Below are 27126 nucleotides of genomic sequence, written 5' to 3' on the forward strand. Positions count from 1 at the left end.
TACCCTTTTTATGTAAAGAAACTCTTCTTCTAGGAAAAGCCTGTCTAGTCCAGTAGAAACTATTGCAAGACTATTTTGTCCTTATAAACATTCAAGAAAAGATGCTTTAGCATGTGTGAGATTGATTCACTGAGGATGTTTTAAATAATTTAAGGCTGTGTATCAGATGGTAACCTCCAACAGAAAATGCTTGCAAGAACCTAGATGCTTTTCAAATGACATTTGCTGTTTGGGGGGGGGAGCAAGGGATAACAGTGTTTAAGGTAAACCAATATTCAAGCTAATTAAATGTAGGTTAGCATCTCTAATACCTGTATGGCCTGCTTGTGGTAGCCCCGGACTGGCTCGTAACAAATGGTTACAGTGCATCTGATGGAACCATTACAGAGATCCCTCTTAATCACTCTGCCCCTGGAAAATGTTTTCATGGAGTTTTAAGGGAGCACAAGACTATGCTGTAGGTCATACGATATTGCTTATGGTTGCATGGATGAGATCTGCCCCCATCTCACAGCACAGCTTTGGCCCTAAAGAATTCCTTAGGTCATATGTAAAACTTCCTTTGAAGGATGGCAGCTGTATACTTTGCAGCAAGCATACAGGAGAAGTTGATGGGCTGACAGAGCATGACCAAATTGTCTGAATGTGACAAGACTAAACCTAGGCTGCCAGATGTGTTCACTTTCATTTTCAGCTGCTGAGGGCAACTGTCAGCTGTAAGAACTGCTGAGGTGATTGCACTGATACAACTGCAGACTATAGAAGCGCTTCAGCTTTGGTACAGAACTGTTGCAAGTCTCATCCCATAGGAGTCCAGATGGATGCTGTTAACATGGCATGGATGCTGGAACTTGTGCATCCTGTAAGAGGAGAGTGGCTGACAGTCATTCCCAAATTAGGTAAAAATGCCAAATTCTGACAAGCCTTTGCCAAGTGTTTCGTAGTTCTACAAAGTCACAAATGGAAGAGGGCTGCGTCCTCTAAATATTTCCCTGCTAGCAGGTCTTTATGTATTGAGCCAAGCACTTGTAGCCTCTTATTATTTTAGTGTGTGTCAGTAAATATCTTATCCAGCCAGTTCTAACAGGGTTACAGCTTGGCAAAACACACTACTAAAATAGCATTCGTTCATAGTCCAAAAATCAAAATATGTCCTGATCAACTGCTCTTAAATGTGGTCACCAGCTTTCTACAAGGCTGCTTATAAACCAGCTGTCTAAATCGTATTATTATGCTAAAATTTTCTAAAGTTGATGATTTGTAAATACACCATATTCACCAAAGTGCTGTCTGCATTACCGGTATTTCTTTCTCCTAAAGTGCCACTCTTAAATGGTATGTTTTGCCTACTTTGCTTGAAGTACTGTTTGTGGAATTTCTTTCTGTGTTCTGTTCCTCAATGCTGTAGGTATGGTCTGAAATCAGTGTGGTGATGCAACCCTTCTGAGCACTGATTTATCCATATTATTGGGCAAATAGTATTCCTCTGGTATTCTTAAGATTTATTAATTTTATTATTGGTGTTAAGAGGGGATTCTTAATTTTGGTTCTTTATCTTACACCTACTTAAAACATACAGGCTATGCATCACTGCTAGGTCAGTTCAAATGTTTAAATAATTCAGAAACTAAAATAGCTATACTTCATGGCAATAAACATAAACACGTCTGCCTTGTTGGTATTTGGGACAGTCCGAAAAACTGGAGCAGGCATCTGCTCAAGTGTTCTAGCTATACTTTTCATGGAGTCTGCTTTCTCAATGCTTGTTTGTAATCACTTGTGCTTCTAAAGGGAGGCACTGAAGATGTTTACCAAAGGTGCTGCACTGTAAAACTGCTGCTCTAACCTATAGCTGTTTTCTCTATTAGCACTACCTAATGCATCACAGGCTTGAGGCCACGTGGCTGAGAAGCTGCTATTTTACTGCACCCTTTGCAGCACGGTGGCATACAAGGAGGAAGTAAGAAAAAAACCCCTTTATCTCTAAACACCTTTATTCCTTTCTTTCCATACCATAGCTGCCAGGCCCATTTAACACCTCATCAGGGGATGTTATAATATTTTCTTTGGCCCAGATGGAGGGAAGTTATGCGAAGCTGGGGTGGGGAAGAGGTGGAAGGGAAGGCATGTCTCTCCTCTTTGCTGACAAGAGACAGTTTCCAGCAATCATGCTGAATCAGTGTGGGCTCAAACTGCAGAGTAGACTGTAAGCGGTTGCTTATTACCAAGCTATCACAGTGATGATGTTCCAGTTTATCTGTGAGTCATAGAATCACTTCAGTTGGAAAAGACCCTTAAGATCATTGAGTCCAACTGTTAACCAAGCACTGCCAAGTCTACCACTAAACCATGACTCTAAGCACCCCATCTACAAGTCTTTTAAATGCCTCCAGGGATGGAGACTCCACCATCTCCCTGGGCAGCCTGTTTCAGTGCTTGACAACCCTTTAGGTGAAGAAATTTTTCCTAATATCCAATCAAAACCTCACCTGATGCAACTTGAGGCCATTTCCTCTCATCCTATTGCTTGTTACTTGGGAGAAGAGACCCAACAGCCAGCTTGCTACAATCTTCTTTCAGGTAGCTGTAGAGAGTGAGGTCTCCCCTCAGCCTCCTCTTCTCCAGGCTGAACAACCCCAGCTACCTCAGCCACTCATCAGAAGATGGCAAAATGAGAATATTTAGTGGAAGATGATATAACCAGTTATATATAGTTGTTTACAAACTCTTCAGAGAGCCTGAAATGTGAGAAACCCTCTTCTGTGTTGTTTTGGTTTTCCTCTGAGGGAATAATTATTTCCTCAGAGTTAGTAAAATCTGGCCAAACCTTAACTTCTCCATCTTTGTTGGAAGGTGAACAAAATTTTATGGATGCTTTCAAAAGCTTACTTTAACAGAGTTTTCTGAGATTGAATGATGGTAATGCATTTAAGGACTGGTAATTGGAGATAATTCCAATGAATTAGGCTTTGCAGATGTTAATGATATGCTAGAGGAATTCAGTTTATCAAGATCTACACTGTACTCTTTTGTCATGATCTATTGAATAGCTTCTCTAATTGTCTAATACGTGTTCTGGCAGTATTTGGGTTTCTTAAGCATTTACAGCCTGAAGAAACCAGTCATCAAATTTTCAGAGCAGTTAATATAATTAGTTCAAATGCCAGCACATGGAAGTAGAGTATCATGCTCTTCAGCATAGGTACAGTAAGATCTGCAAGGAATAGCTAACTTTGCATCTATAGACTAAGTAATCGGTCCTGGCTTGACTATTTTTTATGGATGAATATTCATGCAAACCACTAGTCTCAACCTATTATAGAAAGTATTGCTCATTCTGGAGAGTAATTTGCAAATGGTTGTGCTGGTATACTTCATTTCCCACACTGTGCAATCAGGGGGACAGCCTTGGTAAAAGAACTAGCAAAAAAAAATGCTAGCAGCAATGATGTACTGATAGGCTTATTCTTGCACCACCAGCCCCACTGGGTTAGACCTTGTCCTTCTTTCTGCAGGAAGGTAATATTGTTCCAGTTAATCTACTTGGTAATATATTAAGATGTTCCCTGATGATAGCCTTAATTTTGTTTTTTCTCTGTTGTCTCACCTCATTGAGACAGAGGGAATGAATCAATTTAATTCTGATGGGAGATAACTCTTGTGTTTAACGTGGTTTAAAAACTTGAGGATATCTTAGTAGGGCATGCCTAAGCCAGGACATACTTACCTTGTGCCAGACTGAAGTTTGACTGTGCCTATCTGACCAAATCAGTGGGTTTTCTTAGTGAAAGTTATTTGCAGCAGTGTCAGACCGTAACAGCATATTTGCACACTGGCCTGAATGATCTCCATCCCCATGAGGTTTTGAGTTCTTTGTGCTTCTGTGGTGACTAGGTTATTTTTTTGTTTTGAAAGTACTTAGCTGTTAGTGCTTGCTATCTTGCCCTTTACCTTTATCTAATTTGGGGCATGGAACCTGCTACTTGGAGACCTAGCTATCACAAATAAGGCATGCTGGTGTCTTTGCTGTAGTGTGCTGTAGTGCTCCTTAGTGCCTGTTCTTCCAGCACCACTGGTCCCAGCTGTTATGGAGAAAGCTCCCCTGTTGCTGTTTATGCCCATAGCACCTTTGCAAACATGAGGGTGACAGGAGCATATATGAAGGTGTTTACCTAGCAGTAAAATAAAAAATAAGTTTAATCAGATAATGCTACCTCTCCAGTTTAAGAAAATTAAGTACTTCCTAGTAAAAACAGCAGTAGCAGTGATTTAACAATGTAATCTGATCTAATATTAGTAATAGCCTGTGCCTTTAGGGAGCAGTATAATATCCAATCCACTGAATAAAGTCTGTCTCACATTAAATTCTGGATCCCTTTTAAAAAGATGGCTTCCCAGAATTGTTTCAGTAATTTCATAAAGACCCATGGTTTCCTATGTCTTTTTCCCATACTATAATCAGGCTGGGGAAATGACATCGGCCCCCAGAATATAAGGAATGAGGAAATAGTGCTGTCTTACAAAGATGTGCTCCCTGATCTTGTGAAGGACCTTCACCTTACCTCTTATGCTTTCTATTCCTCCCTTTGTGTCTGGGCAGGAAAAAGCCCATCGGGGAGCCTGCTGTGCACAGATTGCCATCTGTGGCTGCGTCGCCAGGTCTTCCAGCATGAGCCAAAACCTTACTCTTGGTCATTTTTCTGAGTAAGCTGGAAGGGGGTGGAAAGAGTGTCCCGAGAAAGCAAGGGGGCTTCTAGTCAAGGCTGTGCTTTATGGAAAGAAGTTGCGAGGAAACCCTATGGAAGATTTAATGCTGGCAGAGCTGGAGTTGGAAGCCTGTTTATGTCAGTTTTTAATAATTTCTGGAATTTTGTATACATACCAAGGAAAGGGTGCAACAAGTCTTCGTTAACCCTTTCAAAATGAAGTCGCACACACCCTCACTCTTATGTTTGGGGGGGATTGTTTGGATATTTTTATGTATCTGTTGGGGGAGTCAAGGGTGTCAGATATTCAGCTGTAGTAGCAGGAGGGCTGCCAGAATCATTTGCTTTTCTTGGACGAGTATATTTTTCAAAAATTATGCCCAGGCTTAAACAGCAGCAAGGCAGAGGTTGTAAAAGACAGAGTCCTGAGGGCAGGCAAAAGTTTGCGTTGCAAGAGATGGAAAAAATGCTGCTGCTTTGTGTGAGGTGTATTGCTCCATATCGTTGTCATTCACAATGTGCTGTAGAATGATTTCCCCTCTCCCAGACTTTGCTTCGGTGTCCTACATTGTGTTTTAGCCTCAAAAGTAGGTCATGATGCAAAAGCACTGTGCTGGTGGCTTTTTTTAACCAATCTCAGGTTTCAAGATAAACTTGAAAATCTCATTTCAGTCTTCAGTCAGTGTCAGCTGTAGGGTTGCTTATGCACGGTATCCTTGTAGAACAAGCTCGTGTATGCTGTTGTGTTTCAATGCCTTTGATGACCTGAATGATGGATTAAATGTTAGGACATGTCAAATGTAGTTCTTTACTGCACCCAGTTAGCCTTAACCTTTTTCCTTTGGCAGGCTTCTAGTGATTCAAAACAGGTTAGTCCAGTTTAGTGTAAGACTATTTTAAAATTAGAGGTAACTTTCCTCTCAGGATCTGGAGTAATGTTGCTCACACATGGGACTGTTGTTAAATAATACGTGGTATAATGCTTTTTAAAAAATTAATCCTGAACAAGTATAGTCTTCCCCCTCTGATAGGGTTGATACATACAGTTCTATTTTTAGAAAGCGGTAGCTAAAAACCTTTCTGTTTGCATTTATGTGAGAAATCGTAATAGGAATTTTAAAAACTACCTGCCTGTAATTGCTGCCTTTTTGAGCCAAAGGCCTGGTGACTCACTCACATGATGGTGCTTCAAGAAAGTCACAGGATTTTTTGAGTCTAAACTTTTATGAAGGAAAATTGTAATCTGACCACGGAAGGATACAGCCCCTTTGCTGAACTTCAAATAAAGTAGTTGCACAGGTTTGTCCAGCTGGGCCAAAGACTCCAGGTATGTTTACTAGATGCTTTTCTTCCTACTGCAGTGGCTGAACACTTGAGTTTCGACATGGGCCAAAGAAACTTCCCCTGTGGTCAGTTCTTGTTACTATAAACAGCTGCTAATAATTAGCAACAGAGCTGCAAAACAACTGGGAAGAAAATAGCTGCCTGGTGGCTAAGCAAGTGGTATTCTGCCTCGCATCTGGCAAGTACTAGGAGGCAGAATACATGATTGCTGTCATGGCATGACTGAAGATCCTTCTTCTGTCTTCTGAAAAGGAGGTGTCTTGAGCTGGGCAGGTGAGTCTGCTTTTTTAACCTTGTAGCCGCAGAGATCCACCAACAACTATATGAGCTGCAACTTCACACTGGTTTTGGGTATTGCTACCCAAAGTAATGCTTCTAGCTGCCCCTATTCCTCCCTTCCCCGTTACATTGGTATGGATCCATGCAGCCATGCGATCAGATAAAACCAACCTGACTTCATAAAGGATTGATTTAACTTCTTGGATGTGTTTTTGTCAGGTTAGTTTTCAACCTAGATCAGTTACACTGTCTTGTTCGCTACTTTGCCACTTGTGTGCCTGTGCAGGAAGGGGTGGGAGTAAGGAACTGGGGGCAAAGAAAAAAGGAAGATCAGGCTGCTGCTTTTAGAGGAAGTACTTGTTTGTGCCAGCTTCAAGTGATTGAGAAACCTACAGTATAAGCATTAGAATATGCTGGTAATGTATATTATGTGAAATTCCTGTGCAAGCAGCTGACTGTAAAATAAAACTACCATTGGTAGAAAACAGGCCATCCTAGTGAAACTATAGTTTGCTGTTACAGTTTGAACCTGTGATCAGGTTTGTACTGCAAAGAGTATCTATCTGGTTTCAGCTGTTACTACATGTGTAGTGGAAGCTGCTGTCCCTTTGACAGATCTGTAGAACAAAATTAATTGTAGAGGAGTCCCCTGTACAAAATAGGCTGGATCAGGATCTTACGGAATAATTTTTAACGTATTTTGAGAATCCACAAATTTGTGTGAGGTGGTGTAGCCATGCTTGCACAGGAGATAGAGCAGCTCTTAAAGGCGAGGCTGTCCTTTACAGCATCATGCTGTTGCTGTGTTGGTGTGGTGGAGCACCAGAGGATTTGAACTCAAAACGTTAGTAATTATCCTTGGACAAATGCCATTTTACTCTTGAAAAGGCACAAGTCCAAATGATGTGTCATTTTGCAAGCCAGTCAGATGCTGAAGCAGAACCCAGTGTCCATTTTGCATTTAATCGCAGAAGAAATAAGAAGTGATGTTTGTCTGCAACACAGGTAGAATTGTTCAGCCAAACATTTATTTAGTCTAAGGAAAAGCCAGATAAATCCAGAATGCCTTTCTTTCCAATGCTAATATTAAAGCTATACTTAAATGAGTCTAGATAAGTTTTCAGGAGATGGCCATGTTATTTGAAAACCTTAACATAAACCAACTTGGCAGAAAAGTTAAGTATTTGACAAATAAATGGAAGGACTGGGCAGTTACAGGGTTGCCAGCCTACTGTGATTCACAGGTGAAATAGTAAGGTTACTAGCATGTATGTCTGGGATGTACTCACTGAAGAATTAAAGGAGGGTAAAGTGTAAGACGGGGAGGGAAAAAATCTTGTCCTAGTAGACTGGCAGCTTCTGGGCTCTTACGTTTCTTGTTCCAGTCAAACATTTGAATATTTCATGAAGTAGAAGTACACCTACCTTGTGGGTTTTTTTCACAGAATCCCAGGTTGGAACGGACCTCAGGGATCATCTAGTCCAACCTTTCTAGGAAGAGCACAGTCTAGACAAGATGGCCCAGCACCCTGTCCAGCTGAGTCTTAAGTGTCCAATGTGGCCGAGTCAACCACTTCCCTGGGGAGATTATTCCAATGGTTGACTGTCCTCAGTGTGAAAAGTTTCCCTCTCATGTCCAGTCAGAATCTCCCCAAGAGCAACTTGTGTCCATTCCCCCTTGTCCTCTCCATGTGACTCCATGTAAAAAGGGAGTCTCCATCTTCTTTGTAGCTGCCCTTTAAGTACTGGTACATGGTGATGAGATCCCTTCTAAGCCTCCTTTTCTCAAGGCTGAACAAACCCAGCTCTCCCAGCCTATCCTCATATGGTGGCTTCCCTGTCCTCTGATCATCTTGGTGGCCCTTCTCTGGACCCCTTCCAGCCTGTCCACATCCTTTTTGTACAGCATGGACCAGAACTGTACACAGTGCTCCAGGTGTGGCCTGACAAGTGCTGAGTAGAGTGGGATAATGACTTCTTTCTCTTTGCTGGCAATGCCCTTTTTGATGCAACCCAGCACCCTGTTGGCCTTCTTGGCTGCAGCAGCACACTGTTTGCTCATGTTGATCTTCCTGTCCACCAGGACCCCCAGGTCCCTTTCTTTTGTTGTTTATGGTTCTCTGTGTGTCATGCAGAATGTCCCATTAGGATCTGTTAGTGATCCAATGACAACTGTGACCAGAATCATTAAAGCCTAGTGAAATTTTGGGAGAATTGGTTCTTAACTATTTTCCCTTATAAAGTTAGTGGTAAACAGTGAAAAGACATTTGTATGCAATGATGGCTCAAGGTATCTGTTAATCCTTCCTTTCAGGGTCAAGGAGATAGAATTCTTTTAAAATGTAGAATCTTTGTTTGAGCAAGAGTATTCCACAGATTTCTAGAAAACAATTCCTGTGGAGAAAAACTGAATGCAGCTTTTCACTGTTATTTGAGGAGGCTTTGATCAATCTGTATACTTGCATGTAAAAGAAAGTAATGAAAATGGAAGAGGCAGATCTTGAAGACGTGAGATGGCTAGATAAGTTACTGGAAGTTAATGCAATAAACTTTAAAGACCAGGATGAGAGAAGGCGGTAGTTCACCTCTGCTCAGTCCCTACCTTGTTCCCTTAGATAGCCAATAGTTTTTGGACAGAACTGTTTCCGTGCTTTCCAGTTTGCTCGTTCCAGTTTTATTTGGGCGGTGCTTATTTTCCCCTTCAGAACTTAGGATTTTGTAACTACCTCACACCTACCCTGTTGAAATCAATTTTTTCTTACACCGGTAAATGCCTTCAGGATTGCCTTGTGGCTTCAGGGGAAGAAAGCCCTCCTAAAGAGCTGAAATTTCTCATGGTATCCAGCTGGGCCCATTTAACTGTATCTACTTGCCAGGCTTTCATACTGCTTACTGAAGTATGTGTGTCATTACCTGAAATCTGCGGCATGCTCCATAGCTGAATTTAAGTCATGTGCTTTGGCACTGCTTCAGAAAATCTAGTTGCTTGTCAAACAGTGCATTCCTATTCTGTGTAAGCAAGAGATATCTGGAAACATGCATTAAATAGTTCAGTCTTGAAAGATTTGGGCAGGACCACTGTTAACACCATTTATTTTGGGATTGATGGCTGTACTACCAGTCTTCTGACTTCCAGATGATTGTATCACAAATGCAAGACCACTGCTTGTCAACCTCTAAGTCCTGAACTCACAAAACACCCTGACAAGTGTGATAGATGTCATTTGCCCGAGGCATTGCGTTGCATAATTGTCTAGCGTGACCTTTTTGTGCATCTCTAGCATCTTAGTGCTCACTTCGGAAAAGAAAACCACTGAATTTTGTGGGCCACAAATATGACCTGTATAACTCTTCCTCTTCTTTGGAAAACCCCAAAGAAAGGCAGTAATTTTCCTCTGGTTCTTCGACGATTCATGTGCTTTGTGAATGCTACTGATTTGAGGCATGGGATTATTGTGATATAGCCTTGTCAAGCCCATAACATGCTGTTTTGTGCTTCATGTAGTCATGTTATGACTTATGCCTAGATGGAAGATAGATAGTAAAAGTATAACAGATAAGATTACAATCAATTTGAGCAGCTTTTATAAAATTTTGCTTACAGATCAGTTTTCAGACTATATCACTTGCCTGTTTTGTTGAAATATTAACTACTGCTTCATAGGATTTTTCATCGTTGCAATGTGGTCAAAGGTCAAAGTAAAATGTGCAATTAGGTTGAAGAGCTAGTGTAATCAGTCCTCCCATCTACACTTTGCAAGATCAGGAATATTTCTGTATGTAAATGTCTCTTCATAACCACCCTCTGTACAATGCCCAACATGAACAGCTTTCCATGGCTGAAATTCTTCATTCTACTTCCTTATTCTTTGTTAGTCATGAAAATGCCTTTTAAAACTATGGAAAGTGTAGTGAGTGCATGGCAGAATGAGGAACATGGCTGCAGCTTCCTGACATAAATGCTGCCTTGTGACAGTTTACATCTTAAAATTTAGTGTGGCTGGATGGTCAGAAAGGTACAGATGAAAGAGAAGCCATCTTTCTGAAATGTTTTGCCACCATGACTCTCGACATCTGTTTGAGGAAGGGGTACAGCTCTCTTACTACCTGTTCTGCTTGAATGACAGGTAAAATGTAAGCCTAGTGCATCACTTATTTAAAAAAAATATGATGATAATGCTGGCATGTTTCTTAGGTGGATTCCTCAGGCAATGAAGCCTTTAAACCGCATGAGTAAAGGGACTGTATTGGGAATTACCATGGATATTCAATACTACAATTACAATTACTGTCAATCAAGTTTTGGTTTTACTAGCCAACAAACGTGATAAAAAATACTTGTGCTAGATGCAGACATGGGAGCGTGCCCTCTTTTGTGTTTTAATGCATAGGATCCCAGGTTGGAAGGGACCTCAGGGATCATCCAGTCCAACCTTTCTAGGAAGAGCACAGTCTAGACAAGATGGCCCAGTGCCCTGTCCAGATGACTCTTAAAGGTGTCCAATGTGGCTGAGTCAACCCCTTCCCTGGGGAGATTATTCCAATGGTGACTGTCCTCGTTGTGACAAATTTCCCTCATGTCCAATTGGAATCTCCCCAAGAGCAACTTGTGTCCATTCCCCCTTGTGTAAACCAGCTCCTCTTTAGATGCCATTTACTTTTGGAGTTCTTTGGTGCATAAAAGCTCCTGTAACATTTACTTCCAGCAGGTAAATGAACTTGTCTCCCTTTTCAGTAAGGAAGAATCATTATTCAAACTTGCCACATTCAAAATGAGCTTGGAAAAAGCAGCAGCAGGATCTGGATCAGTCTAAAATGAGTATGAACACAGCCTTGCAGGACTTAGGAAAGAACTGGAAGATGTTTCAGAGAGGCTCTTTTTATTCTCTGGCTGTTGTATTAGATATACACTTGAAGTAAGATGAAAGTGCTGCAGGAAGACTAGTGTTATGGTTACCACAAAATTGTCATAATGGAACAGTAATTCTCTGTTCCTTTAGATAAAAGCTGTCCATTGTGCCTCTTGCTGTTTCACTTCAATACTGTAACTGCTTTTTCTGGCATGTTTAAACTATACTGTTCTTATCTGTGTCAATTACATCTTCAAAGTCTACCTCCATCTATCATCCATTATTCTTGTCTCTTAAATGATCTGATTACTCCCCATCATCTTCCACTTCAGGAATAACATTTTCAGTTATCCTGTAAGAGTCTTGCTCAAAAGGGCTAAATCTCAGATATCCTCTTTTGTGTGGCTCTTTATCCTTTCCAGTGACAAAGGCGCCCAGCCTGGTGTCATCCTGCTTGCGCATGCAGGCTGCCCCAGTGCATCATAAAACATTCTGGTGTGACAAACTGCCTTCCTCTCCGTGCCTCATTCCACTACCCTGTAACTGCCCAGCAAATGAGGTGTTTAGGGAAATTGAGTTAAATCCTTCATAGGCAGTGACAGGAGGGGAAATTGAGCATAAGAAAAAGCTAGAGTCTTTAAAGCCGTCTTGTACCGGAGTGTTATCCATGACGCTTTGTAATACAACACACATTCTGAATGATTTCTGAAAAATAAGAGCTGATATGTAAACTTTTACATTGTACTGAATGCAGTTTTGCCTGAGTCTGCAACCATTAAATATTTTATGACTAGTCTGCAATTAAAATAATTGCTCTTGCTCTGGAACCTGTGCTTCGTAGGTTTTACTCACCCAGAACTTGTGTTATGACAAGTGGCTGTGTGTGGGTTTTTCCTAGTACACACAGTATTTAACTTCATATTTATGATAAATTTATAGCCATTCAAGGATCGAGCTGGAACCTCAGAGGCTAGAGCAAAGTAAGAATTCCATCCCTTCACCCCCTGATGCAAGTTCCATGCTGTGCTAACAACTAGAAGGAGGCAAATGAACTCTGCTGCATGCAGGAGCTTAGCAAATCCAGACCCTGACTGGTGGAAAGAAAAAACTTTATGAAAACAAAGTGTTTATGAAGAACTTTAAGTACCCGTCTGTGCCATCATTCAGTAACCCTAGGCAGTGCATCTCAACTCCTTTTAATTCTGAGTGGGTGGAAAAAACACTTTCTCAAGTCCCTTTTGTTCTGAGCAATTTAATGCTTATAGATTCAAACTTGGAACTTAAAACTTTGCTTATCACTTGTGTTCAGTAAGTTATTTTACCTTCTCTAATGTGATTAAAGGTTTGACTAGCTCAGAAGTAAATTATAGTATCAAGTTGTTATGAAGTGATTGAATCTGAGAACTCCAGTAATCTTGGGGAGCCTGGAAGAAGCCCTGATCAAAAAAGATGCTTTTGAATGGAGAGAACAAAATAGATGCAATAAACTCACAGGTGGTACAGCTCAAAGGAGGGTATCGGCAGGAGGGAGTGCTCGAGATGATGTTCCCCTACTGCAGTTCTAGCAGAGCAGTGTGTCAGGTCACTCTGAGACAAGAGTTGCTGTTGTGATGTGCTTTAAACCCCAGACATGTCATCTTTTGCTTCAGGCTCATTTTTAGGTTCACCACTTAATGATCTGGTTTATGCTCTAGCCCACAGATGTTTTGTTGCCACAACTGAAGGGGCAGTGAACTGCAGCATGGGGACTTCTTAGGCCAGCTTTGCTGCCAAAGCCAGCATCTCGTGGAACCATACCCCCGAGGGGTTTTGTCCTGGGATACGAGTTCAGACACTCTGGTTGTGAACATGCATCCTTCTAGTACAAATGTTATGTAACCTGGCTTTTTATAAAATGCTTTCTTTTTTCTTTCCTAAGTGCTTAAACACACTTTGATTGACATGGTACAGCATGTCTGCTTAGACTTTGTGGCACAAAGGACAGGGAAATACAGGAGAAGCTTGTTTTACCTGATTGGAATATATTTTAATAATTTTAATGTATGATGGAAGATATTGTACCATTCTACTTTCATGGACTTCAGAAGCCTCATAGGATGTGGGAGGAAGATGCTCTGGTCTTGTGTGGAATGGGAAAATGGATACATATGCTGTATATGTCTTCATTAGAAGTTTAAATATTTGAATATCAACCCTCAAAGTTATATTCCTAGTGGCTTATTTTTGCTCATGCTTGCTTGAGGAATATCTTCATTGCAAGATGGTGTGATAGGTACTGTAAAGTAATCAGCAGTAAAGTAACCAGCAACTTCCAAAAGTCTAAACGGAGATGTCTGTGTGGCCAGTGAGTAAATTGTAATGGATGAATCATCTTCCTGGCATAGTACGGGAATATCCTAGGCTGTATCTGAAATGGAATCTGCATTAAATTTCCCAGAATTTGTTAGTCTTGTGCTTAATCTTCTGAGGACCTCGGAGAAATACACTGATATATTCTTCTGTGGCTTCATGTAGGACCATGAACTGGAGGAACTTATGAGTACAGTTAAGCATCACTTAAATGAGGCGTAACTGCATTTCAATGGAAAGTCCAGGGGTAGGAGGGAATGTGGAATAAAAGACCCTACACTAGGCAAGGACAATGGAAAGCATTAAGCAGGAAATAGGGTATATAGTTAAGGGGGGGGCACAATATCCTGAAAAACGCTATTGAAATTTTTAAATGCGTGCTTTTTGTTGCAGATTAATCAGCCACTCGATGGGGATTAACAGTGGAGCACCTCTTTGTGTCGCCTTTCCACCTCTCTGTAGCACGAATAACAACTTCAGCACTTCTTCAATAATAATTATGAAACTGGTATTAACTGAATGGCAATTATGGATTTTTAACTCTAACTCACAGTAAACCAGCAAGCCATATGTTGAAATTCCTACCAAATAGCTTTTCCTTCTTAATGTCTCATATCTATACAAGAAGTGGCAAGATATCTGTTTCTACAAGAGGAATATAAGCATTACTTGCCTGAGGAAAAGAAGCTGGAAGAGAAGACACGCTAACTTGTTTGTGGAGTTATGGTAGTATTATTTATATAGATATAACATATATATATTTTTGGTAATGAAAATGGCTCCCCAGAATGCTGACTCGGAATCTATGCAAGTTCAAGATCTACCTGTGGCACAGCTTCAGAAACCAGAAAACAAGGAGAATGAAAGTAGGGAGGAGACCATTAGTGAAGGATCCATAGACCGGATACCGATACGCCTGTGGGTGATGCATGGCGCAGTAATGTTTGGCAGGGAATTTTGTTATGCCATGGAGACAGCTTTGGTAACACCCGTGTTGTTGCAAATTGGTAAGTATTTATCATTTCTGTAATCGAAACTCTAGGTATCTGTTTGCATTGATTGAAGTCAGAAGAAGAGAGAAGTGGGATCTTCTGATTAAAAATATATAAGGTAAAAAGGATTCTCTGCTTTTGTTATTGGCTGTGCCACAGATTCAGCTGCTGTGACCGTGTGTAAGTGGGGAGGATTTCTACGTGCATTCATCTCCTGTCTAACATTGCTTCCCTCTGTAAAAAACTTAATCTGATTTAATTTTTAAGTTCCCATATAAAGCTAGCAGCCTCAAAAGCTTCTAAAACTCTCTATTAAAAGGTAAGAGTTCTAAAAACTAGAAACAATATTAGACTTAAAGCACTGCAGTGAAGCTTATTCATTTATGGAGAAATGCTTCAGGCTACAGTACTTTAGAATAAACAGATAAATTGGCTTTTCCAACTACTTGTGAAATATTGCATTTATTTCAAACCACTAGTGAGTCTTGGTTTGTGATCTAATTTATAACACGTGAATACATATGAATAAACCATAATACCAATAGCTTTAGATAATAATGGAGGGTAATGGGAGTTGACAGTGTTACATCTTGTGAGTACTGTAATTAGATTTCCAATAAACTGCTTATAGTATTAACAGTATCTGGTATTACCTTATCAAATCCAGAAAATCATGTTCTCTATCAGATATCAGAAAATATTACATGAAACCGAATGGAAGTACCAGACTCAGAGTGCTTCCATGAATGAATAAATCAATGATGTGTGTGTGCTGTGTAAGTGTATATGTAATATAAGTATATTACATTTGCTGATGTTTGCTTTGGCTTATGTATGCAGTTCTACCTTACAGCACGCTCAGCTGTGGCCAAACAGAAGTACTCAACCAACTCTCTAATGCTAATTGAATACTATTTACAACACTTTAAAAATTTCAAGGTTAGCACCTCAGATAAAACATCTGTATTTTTATATTTGCTACGACAAAAGGGCATAAGAGATCGAACTTGTGTGTGTGCAATGTACAAACTTTGTGCAATCTTCCTGCAGTTAAAAATGTGTTGTCATATGAAATTAGTTGGTTTATTTTGCATCAATAGAGGGGTCAATAACCAGTGCAGGTGGTGCTGTGAGAGGTGCTGATGAGTTACGCTTCCAAGTTTTCCTGAAAATTTTCATTTTCAGAGCTCACCAGATGCCCTTTTTGGATCTATTAGTGGCATAGTTGAAAATAGATTATAAGTGTTCCCCAAATTGGAGCTTTCTGATCAACCTGACTTGCTGAGTAAAACACATGCACCTTCATCGAAGAATGTTTATAATGCCCATGTTTTTTCTTTTGGATAAGTTGAGATTTAAAGATTTAAGTAATTTGTAGTAGCAGCACTAGTTTAATTACTGTCTACCATGAATGCAAAAACTTGCATCCTTCTTTGCATGGAGAAGACCACCAGTTTCATAAGTGACCTGTACTTTTTTTTATTTGCTTTCTTGTTCGTGCTGGCACTTGGATGCTTAAAAAGTATAGCTGGCTAAGCTGACTTTACCTTACCATGGAGTAAGGTCAGATAGTGTAAATAAACCATCCTCTTAATTACTGACCAGTCTACTAGCTTACATATCTTTTGTGAGCTCTTCTAGTAGATCTGTTTCCTCCAGATAATTGAGAAATATCTCTTCCCTTCCTTCCCTAACCCGAATGATCAAAATAACAGTGGGATTTGGGGGAAGGGAAGAAAAGAGTTCCCACTTCTAGAAAAGCTGGTAAATCGACAAAGCAACGCAAAAGGCGGCAGGGGTGCAATGATGATGTTCCATGCTGTTTAGATAAGAAGCGGAGGTAGCTGGTTAGAAAAATGTTAGCGCTTTGGGAAATCATTGAAATCTTTCGTACTCAGGCTCATGTTCCCTCAGCAGGGGAATAAACAAGGTTGGATTCACTGAAGGGTTAAGTTATTCACGGGTGACTTATCTAGGCTGTTTGGTAATTACCTCTTACATGGTTCTGTTTACCTTTATCAACCTCAACATCTGTCTGCCTCAACATGAGCTATATTTATTCCTCACTGGAGGGGGTTGCATATAGCTGTTGAACTGCTGTATTATTCCCTTTCCTTTTTGTTTTGGTAAAAGCAACATTCGGTTGTGTTCTGTGAGATTAAATTGGCTTGAAAAAAACGTGGCACCTGGGGAAATGTGGTGATTGAACCAACTACCTTTGCTTATAATAAATTGAAGGATCAGAATCCTTTTGGGTATGCAAAAGACCCTTACGGTTGTATGTTGAATATTAACAATTAAGCTTTACAGTGTGTGCTTGTGCTCTATCTCAGAAAACTTTGGTCACTGAAATAATCTGAGATTCTTATCTGATACCACCATTAAAACCTTAGGCACATCAGTACGGTGTTACATACTTTCTGCTTGCAGGTCTTTGACTTCCCTGGCTGTTTGTGTACCCTGGATCAGAGGTGTAGTTATGATTTGGCGGATCAATGACCTGTCCTACTTGTTCTGTAAGCCACGAGATTTCAGCAACTTGAAGGAGACAGGCCTTTGGATAGTCCCTTTCCAGTTCAGCAGTGGTTATATTCTCCATGTGTTTCAATTTCCTGAAGTTTTGAATTCACGGAATCACAGAATGGTAGTGGTTGGAAGGGATCTCTGGAGATCATCTCATCCAACCCCCCGGAATTCTTAACAAAAGACCTGAAGGCAGCAGTGAGAGCTGCTCGGATCGATGGATGCTGTGAATTGGAAAGGTCTGAAAGTGCCTGAGTTGCTGTAACCCTACCGGAATAAGTTCTGATTTGTGACTTTAATCTTTGTCTTTATGGCTCTGCTTAGATTGATGTTACATTGCCTTGTCAGAAATGCAGCTACAAATCTGTAACAGCCTTGTCATAACTGGGCTTTAGTAGCTTAGCAACAAGAACAAGCCAAATATATATTACACAGGGGTTTTTTTATTCTGACTTGTTCTTTGATTTCTTGCTACCTGCAGGTTAAGAATTCAAAATCAAGTAGCTAACCTGTTTAGAAGAATTCAGAGGATGTAGAAATATGCCATATATGAGAAATGGCAGACTGACTTCCATTTTCACAAGTTTTGATCTCTAGAAATCTTTATTAGCCTTTTTTAGAGATCCATTTAATCAGCAATTCCTCCCAGCCAGCATTAAAACTCTCTTAGAAAATAAACTCAGCGCCTTCAGCACTCTCAGTTTACTTGTTCATCAGTCTGAGATTTTTTGAGAAACAGTGATTTGTGGTTACTGAGTGTTCTGTGCATTAATGCTACCACTTGCTTCCCCTGTCACATTTCAGCCACATACTATAAACTCCATCGGAGCAGGATGAGGCCTTTGTCTTCTGAAACATCTGGTACTTAATGCTGCTTATCTGTGAGAGGGAATTAAAATCCTTGCTATTGTTTATACATGGAGGAAAAAACACTGTCATCATTAAACTTAGCCTCTAAATCTACTTCCAGTTCATAACAGTTCATGGAAAAGTTGGATACGTTTCAGAAATTATTTTGCAAGGGATTTGGGGTGAATAAAAGTGAGAAGCTAATGACTGGCATGGTGTAAACTCAGAGAAACCGTTAGCTTTTGGAAGAAACCTGTTCAATGAAATCACAGTACGTGGCTTCTGTTAACAACACTTTAAGCCATTAATAAATAACATAATTTGGTAATTTCAGATTATTCCAGTTATAATTCAAGCACAATTTGGGTGCTGATGCAACCAGTAAATCCACTTCAGTTCTGAAAAGTGGGATCCATGTGCCTGTTTCATTAGGGCTGTGGAAGAAAAAAAACCAGTTTTCTGTGACGGGCTGGCCGCTGCTTTCAGCATGAAAAACTTGCTGTCTGACTAATGAGCAGTGGGAGCTGTAAACGTGGCATTTCACGTTTTATATTTAATACGATAAAAGCTTTGCCAAGCCTTTACTGTTGCTTCAAAGGATCTTTCCAATGCTATTGAGTGGTTTATGAATAGTTAATAGGCACAAAAGTGACTGTCAGCATCAGAGCTGTTCCTCATTCCCGTGCATAAATTAAATATATTACAGTAGTGCTTTTAAAAAGAAACTGTACATTTACATAAGGAAAAGCATGAACAGTTTACATGTGCTGCTTACCTTTATAATGTCACTTAAATTAAGGGGTGTTTCTTTGGTATGGTGCCAGAATAGCCTTGATTTTTGTGTTTTGTATCTGAGTGCCTGTCTGTGATGGCATTGCTTTGTTTTGCTGTGAGAGTTAATGGGCTCTTGCAGTAAGCATTAGCTAGTCTAGCATTAAATATTGAAGTTGGTAGTTTTGCGCTTAACCCCGAGCATAGTGTTCTTTTTAGGCAATAATGCTAAGGAATAACATTTCTAGAAACTGTGTATTTCAGTGCTAATTAATAGATTTTAATAGAGAAGGGCTGAGCTAAGCAGAGCAGAATACCACAGGTTATTTTTGTTTGGAAAAGAAATTATTTTTCTCATTAAATGCTTTCAAATCAGCAAAATCTTGTAGGCGCTCATGTCTTGTATGAGGCATATTTCCTATGTGTCTCGTACATGTAGAAAAGCTGTTTGGGGTTTGAGCTGTCATTTCTCAGTTAAAGCATTTAGACATCATATCTCAGAAAAAAAATTATCTAACATTTAAAACTCTTCCAGCCTAAAGCTTAGCAGACCATACTTAAAGGGTCTTGAAATCTAGTTCATGTGAAATTGCCAGTATGGAAAAAGTGTGTTAAGCAATAATTCAAACTGCTGATTCTGAGAAATCTCAAAGTGCTAGCCGAGAAGTCATTATGCTGAAGAGATTTAATAATATGGAGTGAACTTTTAGTATGAAGTAGTGAATCTCCCCATGGACATTTAGTGTTGCTACCTGTCTTAAGATGAATGCATGTAGGTAAAGAGGAGATTAGGGAGATGTTCTTAGAAACCAAGCATGAAATGTTACAGATAAGTTAGCTTTTAGGTATGTTTCTTCAAAGGAATTAAGTTATCAATTGCTGACTCAATTCAGTGTGGAAGGGGATAGTCTTCCTAAGGCTAAGCCTGAGATCAAAGTAAGTCTAAAAACCTTAAAGAACTGGTGGGGGAGAAGGGAACAAAGGGATTGGATGAGCTTTTAGAGGCTGCCTATAATTCAAGTGAAAAAAGGCTGACTGGCTGGAAAAACTTGCAGATGGAGGAAGCCCTTCAACACAAAGCAGCACTGACTCTCTTTCACCTGAGCTCAAGTAGTCGAGTTTATTCCTCATCTCTGCCAGAGGTTATATTTATGTTAAGGTTATATGTATTTATAACTGCCTTTCTACAAAGCTGTATCTTACCATTTGAGCTGTGCCTTACCTTACTTTGTCTTACCAGGAAGAAACTGTTTGAGTTGCTGTAACCTGCTCTTTGACTCTAAATTAAATCCCTGTATGATCCAGCTGCATCTGGGCTCCCAGGCGTAGCTGCATTTAATGCTGAGAGTGAATTGCAGGATCTGAATTCCTCCTGAATTAACAGCCCGAGAGCTGACCTGTCCCAAGAGGGGACTGTAGCACGACTAACCTAGGGACAGGAATTGAATTTACAGTGGGTACAGAAAACCTAGAATAATAAACACTATTTTTGATACTTTTTTCAGCCTTGTTAACTTTGAGGTTAGTCTTTAAGATCATGTAAAGTTTCTATTCAGCTCTCAGGTGGTGCAATGTATAAGACTGCAAATATTGTGCATGAGGGACATGTTAATTGCCCTATAAAACCTCCCCACCCATCATTTTTTACTTATTGACTAATTTCATGACCACTAAGGGGTTGTGTAAGGTTAATCTTACTGTACTTTTTTTAACCAACGAGCAAGTCAGACTTTCATATCATGTATTGCTCTTCTTGTACATAAAATCTTTTGATCTCAAATCAATAGCAGCACACTTTTTGAGCGCATGTAGTCCTTGATGTAAGGCTTGGTTAAGGGTATGTTTAAGGCACCTTTAAAAGAAAGGTGCTATCCAACTACTAAAATTTTAATCCTAGGGGCAGTAAAAGCACGTTTTGTTTCCATATCAAGGTAAATGCCACGCAGTCTGGCAGCTGTGCAATAGCTGTTACAGACCTTTTTTTTAATACTTGTTCTGTTTTTCTTTAATGCTGAATCTGGCCTTCAGAGGCACAGCTGATGACAACATGGCAGAATTTAAGGGTTCGTGCTGGCTTTGGGATTGTACAGACTATGTGACTTTGGATGAATAGCCTTAGTAGGAAAGAGAAGTTGAGTGCAAAGAAATTCAGAGGCTTCTCCCACAGCATGAAACAAATTTCCTAATCCTTAGCAGTAGGTAACTTTTCCCTTTTTTTGCTGAATAAGGTCTGCTAGAGAAGCTGCTTTTAAAAAAGGTCTCATACTTCTCTGGTGCTGTTTTCTCTCATTCCAAATCTTTAGCAAAAGTCCCTGATCTTTTAATTGTGTACTGTGGGAATGTTAATCCTTGGCATGAAGAGTGTTCACAGTAAAACTTGCATGTGAGAACACTTTGAATACTCAGAAGTTTTTCTTTTGAGAGTTTGTGTGATCTGAGGCTAGTGCGAGTGAGCTAACAGGTCTGAGAACTGTGGACCGATAGAAGCAGTGTGCTGCAAGACAAAGCAAACTATATAAAAATGCAGACTGCCAGCTCTTGTATAAGGATGGAAGTTGAAAATTTTTAATTTTGCCACCATCTCTGTTTTTCAGATCCATTTTTTTCTTCCTGCAGCGACAGCCATCTTAGTCTGTGACCTGTGGAAAGAGCTTGAGGCCTCTAAAAGAAGGATATGGATATCTCTACCCTTTCTCAGATGCTTCTTTCTACCAGTAAATCTTTCCTGTCCAGAATGCTGCCTCCTTTTATCTTGAGTATCCAAGGTGTAAGAGAGACTAAACTTTCTGGAATGACTTAAGAGTACTTTGACATCTCTGTTCCCCTTCTTTTCCAAATCTGTTGTTCTCTCCCTCTCCAAGGAGATCTAGTAAAGAAGCAGAAATAAGGACCAGTTAATAATGCTGCTACAGGCTAATAGTGCTGAACTAGGCATGGGACTATATTAAATTATAAGCAGATTTTTTTGTTATCTTTAATTTGCATATCAGCCAGTAGTTTTAAAATTTTCTTTGTCTATTGTAAATGTGCTTTTTACTTCTCTTACGTTGAGTCACTGAATTGTCTTGCAATTCTTCCTTCCCACACGTATTGGACCTGCCTTGTTGCTATAGCTGAGACAAGCCTATATAGGTTTTCTTCTGCTTTCCAAGGCAGTTCTGCAGTAGAAGGGGACACGTATGGAACTCAAACTGCAGGATCCCTGTATTTTTAGAGCTCCCTTACAAAGATTTCCTGTGGGTAGTGGGGAAAGGATGGGAGAAATAGTGGAAGGCTTTGGCCTCCTTAAAATGTGCTAAAATTGAGTGGTTTTAAACATGCCCCTTTACGCAACCTCTTTCTTAGCCTAAACCCTTCCTCTTAATCTGCTTTCCACCCACGTACACTCTCAGCCAAACTTACAAAGCCCACATCTTTTTATACTTCTGTCTAAACACCCTCTCAGAGTGAGATGTCAGGTGAACCTGTGAACGCATGTGCATGCACAACACCCATCTGAATTTCAGTTTTCTGTTCAGAATTTGAGTGAGGGTCAACCTCACCTCTGACCAAGAGGTTACTTTGCCATAGTGATAACAGATGAAACATGATAGTGCTTCCATGCCCTTTGTTGTGAAGTAATTGCCACCAGGGCAATTTTCCAGCAGGCAATTGTCTGTTCTTTACTGTAAAAAGAAACCTTTTAGCTCTTTGGAATGGGGTTCTGGTGGCGGAGACTTGCAGATGCAGAACTGAGATTTGGGCGCCCAGCTTTTGAAACTTGGAACACCAAGATTCAAATCAATGGTTTTTTTTACTGAACATTGATAGTGAAACAGGTTATGAAAAGGGAATGGCTGAGAAATTAATGAACAGAAGTCTTACTTTTCAAGGAAATAAAAATAAGGCCACTTTTGAAATGAAAAGAATGTCAACAGGCTGTTGCCAAATCACGTAATGCTTTAATAAAGCTTGCTTCAAGAGGATTGTCAAAGCTGCAGCCCCTTAAGCTGTATTCTCCTCTGAGTCTCCTGTGTGCTTGTTGCAACAGTATTTCTGTTGTGATGCACCCTCTGGGACTCCTTTTAATCATCCTCTTTTAACCAAACAACAGTTGAGAAGGTTTCGGATATGCTTCCTGCAGGCTATTTTGCAAGAAATTATTGGAAAAGTTTTGAGCTGCTGATTCAGACCACTTAACTAAACAGGGAAAAACCAGGTCATAGATTTTTATTTACATTGGTTTGGATAAATCCCCAACAGCTCATGACACTCCATAAACATATTCCTCTTCTGAAGTCTTGAGTAACAGTGGGTACAAAGCAGCACAGATGCAGTTTTTTCCATAAATAGATAAACCCAGCAATACATTGCATTAACATTTGGTGATCTTCAGTTGGAGCCTCATGGTGGCTTTTTCGCAGTGTAGTAGATAGAGAGCATTAAACTGAATGTGACCTGGTTTTCTACAGAAGTAAATTGGATTTAAAAGGGTTGCATCAGACAAACAAGCAGAACTTGCCCACAATCAGAATGACCTGAAAGATGCACTCTCCAAAGAGGAGGATCAGTAGGTAGTGAAGGAGAGGGAAAGACTTCATTAGCTGGGGGCAGTGATGGGCTGGTGGTGGCTGGCAAGAGCACTAAAGCACTTAACAAGTGCTGCTAGACCTGGTAGGTGGTTTCACCTGTGCGTTGAAACTGAGAAGAGGTTGAAGTCCTTTATTGTCACCCCTCATTTGGGGGGAAAAACATGTAATCCCTGTTCCCACTGATGGGGAGGATGTCTAGCAAATGGTGTTCCCCTCTTCCAGTTGCAGTCTTTGGAAACTGTTCCACTTTGTGTAAAATAGCATAAAACTTCGTGAAAGCAGCTCTCCTAAATAACTGTGCTCTCACTGTAGCATCTGTCTCAGCTGTCCCTATTTATATGGAATCCCTTTGTAAAGTAGGTGCTTTATGAAGTTATTTCAATCTTGAAATGCCCTGTGTCTGTGGCTTTCTGAGAAGTAAAGATTTGGATGCAAGTACCTTCTTGGGATGGGGTAAACAGAAGGATTTGAGTCTGAGTTTCTATTATATATAGCGAATGGTGACTGCTGCATTACACTGCTCTACTGCAAAGTTAGGTGCCACCTCCCTGGCTGTGAGGATTGTTCCATGTGAGGACAGAGCTGATGTTTTGCATAGACTGGGTGGGTAGCTGAAGCCACTCGGACATCCTGTGTATGACCCCACCAATATCTTGCATAGCAGCTGGAGGGAGACTTGCTCCAAAGTCAGATGAGCTTAAACTTTGGAGGTAGAGCAGCTGAATGGCAAATTCACAGCTTCATCATCTACCTCCAGATCCCTAAGTAAAAAGCATTTTAGGGAGGGATCTTTCTGCAAATAGAGACTGAATTACCTGGAAGCCAGAACTGCAGTCAAAGTAATGACAAAACATAGATGTTACTGGGACGAGCAATCTTCAGAAACAGCTTCCACACTCGGCTCAGGAAGCCTTAACATGCTTCCAGGCAAGGCTACTTTCCCCACGCCAGTGTTGATACGGAGAACAGTGAGTAGAAAGGATCAGTCCCTACAGTGGCCTGGTCCTCTCTTTGGTGTCAGTTTTCTCTTTGGCAGGTGTCCCACCAAGAGGCAGTGCAATCTCTTTTAATATGCTGATAAATTTTATATAGCTTTCTGTTCAGATCATCTTAACCTTAAATTTCTATCTTCCTCTGGATGCCAATTTATGTTCTCTCTGGCTCAAGCGATAAACTGAGGTGATTCATTTTCTGTGTGTTCTCATGTACAGACTGTTTAAAAGCATGAATTTCCTCCTTTTATCAGTTGTGCTGCTCTGTAAACAATGGCCTTTCAATAATTCAGTCTATCAGAATTGAGGCCCCCCCCCCGGATAATTTGCAAATTCCAGAAATATCCTTCTGGCTTTAAATGAGCGCATGCATGATCTGGAGGTGTTTAGTGTTATGTACAAATGTTATATCTGGACACTTCTCAAAAATAAAGCATTTATTTGGAGGATGGAGATGAAGTTCACAAACTTCAGAGTTCGTGTAGGTGGCAGGAAAATTAATATTACATACTCTAAAACCAGTATTAAACTTTGACACTTTAGGGGAAATCTTTATGAATCTAAACGCAACAAAATGCCTTGGGTGGTCAGATAAATGATTGTTTACCAGGGTAGATTAGTTGTAGTGAGTACGGTTGCAGCATTCACTGTGTTTTTCTTGCCTGATTTGGAAAGTCAGGCATAGAGTCTTACCAAGCCAGACATTTTCTGGCACGGAAGAGTCATTACACGCATACCTGCTGTCTTACATGGACTACATCAGGTGACTTAAAAATGATTGTTTATCATACTCTGATGCAAATTAGACAATTTATGTAGCGATGGGATGCAGCTGCAGCCTTGGAAACATCTGATCTGGTGTTTTGTTCCATGCTACAACAGAAATGAAGAACAGACACACTGTGCTCTGCTCCTGCTTTCTCCCCTTCAGTCATTATTCTGTAAAACTTTACAAAGATAGGTTTCTGGTTGCTAGATTTTGGTGTCAGTTTATCACCTCTGCATGATATCTGCCTTTTTAGAAAAACAGCTTGTTCAAAGGGTCTGGGTTTTTTCACTAAGGGATATATTCCTAATATTAGCACCTTTGCAATGTGAATCAAATGATGCTGACTTTTATACTGACTTTAAACGAGAGCAGAAGGAAACCGTCATCTGTCTGAAATGAAAATGGAGTTTAAAATTTTTTCCTACCTTTTTTATTTAACAAACAGGCATATGTAAGAAACATGGTTTACTAACCTGCGCTGGCTAGCATCTCAGAGGTCATCGCTGGCAACCTGTGGTGAGCAGCAGTGTTGACACCCCTTCCCTAGCAATTTGGTGGGTGTGTGTCCCCGCACCCCAGACACAGACATGCTGTGTAACAGTAGAGAAGCTGATGAAGTGTATGGGGGAGCCTTCAGGATATTTGGGGGTGGAATGAGAAAATAAGATGGTATAATCTGTTAAAAAGCTGAGGGTGGTCCTTTCTCTGTGATTTAATTAAGGAGTAGTCTTAACAAGCGCTCCTCCCTTCTGAAGTAGTCAAAGTCATGGGTCATAAATCTTGTGCCAGGGACTCCATCGGTTTGGATAGCAGTCAGTGTGTGAGAGGTTATGGAGATAAATGAAGGGAAAGGTTATTTTTCTGCACTATGGATTCCTATCCCATTGACGTGGCCAAATGTGTTTAAAATGTCAAATGTTTTAAAGCTGTAACCTGCAGGGGAGGGGTTTGGTACAACTTCCTCTCTGTCAGATGTGAAGGGATTGTCAAATTCAATCTTGAAAATTATTTAGGTTTCAATCTTAAAATTTATTTAGGTTTCCTTTGTTCGATGACTGAATAATGTTGTATTGCTGATCACACCTGTAACTTGTATAACTCGTTCCATTCTTTTTTAAGTTCAAGTGATGAGAAAAGTTACAATTAGAGCAATGTAAAGTAAAACTGCTTTTCCAATATGATAAAAAATACTTGTCTGGTTGTTTGGAAAAGCGTTCTGTTCTGCTTTGTCCCCATTAGGGCCTAATTCTCATAATTCGCACATTTGGAAAGGAAATGTTTGTCTTATTTGCTTGTTTGACTTCGGATTTTATTGGTAAATTTGTCCTTCCATGCATAGCCTTTCTGATTGTGAGACATAGCACGTACAAGCAAACATTGGATATAAAAGTCTGCGGTAAGAAGTCTCTTTCATCTTGTGTGATTTCATTTTATTCCAAACCATCAATCCCAGTTATTTGGAGCAAAGTGACTCCATGGATCTCATTAGCCTTCATGTAGAAATGCAAGTAGTGTAATTTTTAAACAGCTCAGTTAGGGTGGGGGAGCCGGTCCTCCGGGATGCAGTAAGCTTGTTATTTGGAGTGCTGGCTGAGGTTTGGGAGTTAAGTTCTGCTCTAGTTACCAAAATTTCCTGTATGTGCAACTCTGTGGTATGGCCCTGCAAGCTCAAAATACTAAGATCAAGATTTTTACATAGCTAGAGTTATGAAGACTTCAATATGAAAGCAGCTCTGCTTTTAAATCTCTCTGGTATGTGTGTAGAACATGTTTCATGTAAGTTAATGTTCAAGCCAAAACATACAAGTTTATAGCAGAAGAAAAGTTTGAAAGTTTGAGGCAGGCTACATAAACACTAACACTGTCTTTTTAATCATAATTTCATCCGAGAGCTTGGTTTTCTGTAATGCTTTACCTGCCAGGCCGGCAGTTGGTGGCATGAACAGCTATGGAGGAAGGCCATTTTTTTGGGGGGGGGGAACCCTCAGTTGGTTAAAATCCTCTGTACGTTAGTCCTGTTACCAGTGTTTGTATGTCTAGGGATTGTTCAAACAACTGGTCAATTGCAGTATTTTTCCTGGAGCAATAACATGGAAAACCATGCCTGCAAACTACAACCCGCAGTTCATTT

The 27126-nt window shown here is 40.2% G+C and overlaps 1 protein-coding gene across 4 annotated transcripts in view; it reads left to right on the top strand.

Moving 5' to 3' along the window:
• SLC45A4 (solute carrier family 45 member 4) overlaps positions 1–27126 on the top strand; it is a 69933-nt gene that overhangs the window by 14887 nt on the left and 27920 nt on the right. For 3 of the 4 annotated variants that reach the window (XM_064442012.1, XM_064442015.1, XM_064442013.1), the window contains exon 2: positions 13922–14535. In XM_064442012.1, coding sequence (XP_064298082.1) covers positions 14298–14535 — 238 coding nt within the window. In that variant the 5' untranslated portion in view covers positions 13922–14297. Of the gene's footprint in view, positions 1–6121; positions 6324–13921; positions 14536–27126 lie in introns of those variants that run through there. The other variant, XM_064442014.1, reaches the window with a different exon arrangement.

The sequence above is a fragment of the Phalacrocorax carbo genome, chromosome 2, assembly GCF_963921805.1.
Source record: "Phalacrocorax carbo chromosome 2, bPhaCar2.1, whole genome shotgun sequence".
In the NCBI taxonomy this organism is placed as follows: Eukaryota; Metazoa; Chordata; class Aves; order Suliformes; family Phalacrocoracidae; genus Phalacrocorax; species Phalacrocorax carbo.